At 38.2% G+C, this 4554-nt stretch overlaps 1 protein-coding gene across 1 annotated transcript; it reads left to right on the forward strand.

Annotated features, from left to right (window-relative positions):
* The first annotated feature begins 236 nt into the window (after nucleotides 1-236).
* Nucleotides 237-2492, forward strand: LOC139870694 (uncharacterized). Its single transcript, XM_071858478.1, has 6 exons — nucleotides 237-692; nucleotides 783-975; nucleotides 1063-1604; nucleotides 1721-1813; nucleotides 1901-1904; nucleotides 2002-2492. The coding sequence occupies exons 1-6, from the start codon at nucleotides 237-239 to the stop codon at nucleotides 2490-2492; spliced, it is 1779 nt and encodes a 592-aa protein (XP_071714579.1).
* The last annotated feature ends 2062 nt before the right edge of the window (nucleotides 2493-4554 follow it).

Raw genomic sequence — 4554 nt, forward strand, 5'->3', positions numbered from 1 at the left:
CATAGATTTATGCTCCGAGTTACTAGGGCGATAAACGACGCATGAAAATGTCATTCGTTTTTCGTCAATTTTTGATCGATCATCACGTAAATATTTTTCTGTAAAGGCTAATTAACGGTGGATTAAGGATCATGGGAAAGAATTCGGGAGGGAAGAAGTAAAAAGAAGTCAATACGATTCCACGGGTACTGAGAAACAGGAAAATTGGATTTGAGGGATCTAATTCGAATGAGGTGATGAGTAAGAGTAACAACAATGTTTCTGTTGCGGATGAATCATCGAAGAATACTGACTATGACAGGGTTAGTGTTCATACGGTGGATGAAAACGAAGGATCTTTTGAGGATGAACCAGAAGCGAATAATTATACTACTAAGAATATGCCTATTAAGGTTAATCAGAAGGCTACACCTCCTGTGAATCAAAAGTTGTCTTCTTCAGTGATGGTTAGGGATGAGACAAAGCATGCTGATCAAACGCCAATTAGCGAAGGTAGCCTGAAACTGACGTTTAAAGAAATGCTTGGTGGGTCTCTTCCCACTCATAAGGTAAAATTTTGTTATATGCAACAACCTACAGATGTAGAGGATGGAGTGGATGTTACCATTCTATTTTCTTCTGTGAAGGAGGCAACGGCTAGATACAATCATACGTTATACGGATATTTTTTGAGCAAAAGGATTGCATATCCGGTTGTCCAGAATTATATGTTAAATGCATGGAGGAAATATGGAATTGAAAAGATCATGATGAAGTTCTTTTTCTTCTAATTTTCATCTCAGAAAGGATTAAAAGGGGTGTTGGAAAATGGTCCATGGGTAATTCAGTTGATTCCTATAATTTTGAATAAATGGACACCCAATATTTCATTGACCAAGGAGGATCTAATCAAGCTACCAGTGTGGGTGAAAATCCTTGATGTTTCGTTAGCTAGGTATATCGGTGATGAACTAAGCTCAATTGCGTCCAAAATTGGTATACCTTTAATGTAAGACTCGTACACAAGTACGATGTGTATGGAGTCATGGGGTAGGCCCAACTACGCTTAAGTTCAGATTGAAGTTAATGCAAATGAGGAGCTAAAGGAGAGTCTCACAGTTGCTACGCCAAATTTAGAGGGTAATGGTGTTACGAGAGATGAAGTTCATATTGAATACGAATGGAAGCCACCACGATGTGGAGGATGCAAAGTATTTGGGCATAAGGATGCCCAATGCCGAAAAGCTATACCGGTACCGAATGTAGTGGTGGAAATAAATGATAGATTCAAGGAGGTTTATAGAAAGATGGGTAAAGGTGGTACAAAAAATAATAAGGATACTGGAGAAGGTTTCAAGGTGGGTAAACAACCCAAATTTGTTTATAGACCAGTCAAAGTACCAACAAAAAGTATGGAAATTAATAAAAACCAAGCAGGTATGAGCGGCATTGGTGAGACCAGTAATCCATTTGGTATACTAACTGATTTAAATGAGGGACAGGAAAAGAATCATGGCAAAGGGGTGGATTATGGACTTATAGATGAAGCTACTGATGTCGAAGAGGACCAAGATGTTGGCATTCTCAATGTAAACACTGAGGGGGCAAGCACTCCTGGACACGAGGTTCTCAATGTTTAGTTTAGCATCCTGAAATATTCAGGGTTTGAACCTGCCCCCGAAGCAGAAAGAGGTTCGGAATGCTGTTAATAGTAATAATTTATGTCTATGCGCTGTTTTAGAATCTCATGTTTCTCTCAATAAGCTTAGTAGGATTTGTGATAAGGTGTTTATGGGGTGGAATTGGTCTTCAAATCACAGCATGTGTGATAAGGGTACGCGTATTATCATTGGATGCGACCCTAATATTTTGAATGTCATGGTTGTGGCTCTTACCGATCAAGTTATGCACTGTCTTTTAGGATGGTGCAGGATGATAAACAAATGTTTGCATTGTTTGTCTATGCTTCTAACTCTTATTTTAAACGTTGAAATTTATGGAGTGACTTATGTATGCATAAAGGTTTTGTTGGGAATCACCCGTGGACCATATTGGGCGATTTTAATGCGTCTTTATTTGTAGATGAATCAACATCAGGGAGTTCAAGAATGACCATAACTATGAGGGAATTTAAGGAATGCTTGGATGAAATTCAAGTAACTGATTTGAACTACTCTGGTATTAATTTCACGTGGAATCAAAGTCCTCTGGATACTCATGGTATGTTGAAAAAGATTGATAGGGTGCTCGTTAATGAGGCGTTTTTGACAGATTATCCAAATGCCTATACGATTTTCCAGCCATACAGAATCTCTGACCATAGTCCAGCGGTTCTGAAAATTCCTTCGATTGTTAATATGCGTCCAAAGATGTTTCAGTTTAACAACTACATCGCCGAAAATGAAAAATTTCGAACCTGTGATGCTGATGTGTGGAAGGAACAGATTGGGGGTCATTCCATATATACAATTGTTAAAAGGTTGCTTCTTCTAAAGAAGCCGCTTTGGAAGTAGATGTGGCAAAAAGGCAATTTACATGATAATGTGGTTCGTCTTCGAGATGAGTTAGATAAATTGCAAATTCAGCTAGATGCAAACCCTGCATCAGAGGAGATAAGGGATGCTGAAATAAAGACTCATAAGGAATACAACGATGCTATTTGGGATGAGGAAAGGTTCCTTAAACAAAAGTCTAAAGTGGAATGGCTTCAAGTGGGTGATAGCAAATTCGAAGTATTTTCACAAGGTGGTCAAGGCGAAGGCTAATAGATGTAGAATTAATACAGTGACCAACAGTGAGGGTATTTTAGTGGAAGGTGCTGCTGTCTCGGATGTGTTTGTTCAACATTACACGAGTTTTTTATGTACATCAGCAAGCGGTATTCCATCTCATGTGGATCCTGGGTTATTTACATCTAAATTACCATAACAAATGGCATTAGATATGGTGAGCACTATAACAGATGCTGACATTTTAGAGGCGATGCTTAGAATTGGGGATGATAAGGCTTCTGGTCCGGATGGTTACACTTCTACGTTATTTAAAAAAGCATGGGATATTGTTGGCACGGATGTTTGTTGTGCGGTTAAGGAATTCTTCTCTAATGGTAAAATTCTCAAAGAAATTAATCATACCATCATTACTCTATTGCCGAAGGTGGAGTCTCCTACAAAGGTTAATGACTATCGTCCTATATCTTGTTGTAATGCTATTTACAAATGTATTTCTAAAGTGATTACAAGCAGGATAAAGGGAGCTTTGGATATTATTATCAGTGATAACCAATCGGCTTTTATTCCGGGAAGGAGAATCACGAATAATATTTTGATCACTGCGCAAATACCACTTGAATAGAGGTGTACCGCGATGTGCTTTTAAAGTCGATATTCAAAAGGTGTATGACACGATCAAGTGGTGTTTAGTAAGTGATATTCTTCATGGATTTGGTTTTCACAAGATAATGATTAATTGGATCCTCAAATGTGTAATGTCTACCTCATTCTCGATACACATTAATGGAGATTTACATGGCTTTATTATTGGGAAGAGAGGGTTAAGACAGGGAGATCCCATGTCGCCGTATTTATTTACTATGGTTATGGAAATCCTAACGCTAATGACTAAGCGTAATATTCGACATATGGAAGACTTTAAATATTATCCGAAATGCGAGAGTCAAGAAATAGTAAATATGTGTTTTGCAGATGATCTATTCTTGTTCTCTCATGCAAGTCTGTGCTCGGTTCAAGTGATTGCTAATGCGTTAGAAGAATTCAAACTGTATTCGGGTTTAGTGCCAAGTGTTCAAAAAAGTACAGCGTATTTTGCAGGGGTAACCCAAATGCTGAAGGAGAATATATTGTTGATCATGCCGTTTGAGGAAGGGTCGTTTTCGGTAAAGTACCTTGGTGTTCCTCTTATCTCTTCAAGGTTATACTATAATGATTGCAAGGAGCTAATTGATAAAATGAAAGCCAAGTTTGGTGACTGGAAGAACAAAGCTTTATCGTTTGCAGGTCAGGTGCAACTTATTTCATCGGTGCTTGCTTCCATGCAAGTTTACTGGTCTTCGGTTTTTATTTTACCAGATAAGATTACTAAGGAATTGGAGAAGATCATGAGCGGGTTCCTTTGGTGTCAAGGTGACATGAAAAAAGGTAAGGCTAAAGTTAAATGGTTAGACGTGTGTATGCCTAAGTCGAAGGTGGGTTAGGGATTAAAAGCTTAAAATCATGGAATATAGTGCTTATTTCATACCATGTTTGGAGCATAATCACGCAAAAGAAAACCTTATTGGTGAAATGGATCCATACCCATCGATTGCGTAATCGCAACTTCTGGGTGGATGTCGATTCCTCCACTAGCTGGGGATGGAGGAAAATTTTAAGTATCCGAGAGATTATTCGTCACTGTGATGACCCGAAAATTTCCGACCAAATTTAAACTTCATTTTTATATGATTACGATCAGATAAGCAAATTCTGTAACGTTGAGTCTCAAAAATTTTGAACTGTCTCATATATTCATTTGACCTTCGACTATTCCCGACGATTCACGAACCACTAATTATAAATA

Source organism: Rutidosis leptorrhynchoides, chromosome 10 (assembly GCF_046630445.1).
Source record: "Rutidosis leptorrhynchoides isolate AG116_Rl617_1_P2 chromosome 10, CSIRO_AGI_Rlap_v1, whole genome shotgun sequence".
Lineage (NCBI taxonomy): Eukaryota > Viridiplantae > Streptophyta > Magnoliopsida > Asterales > Asteraceae > Rutidosis > Rutidosis leptorrhynchoides.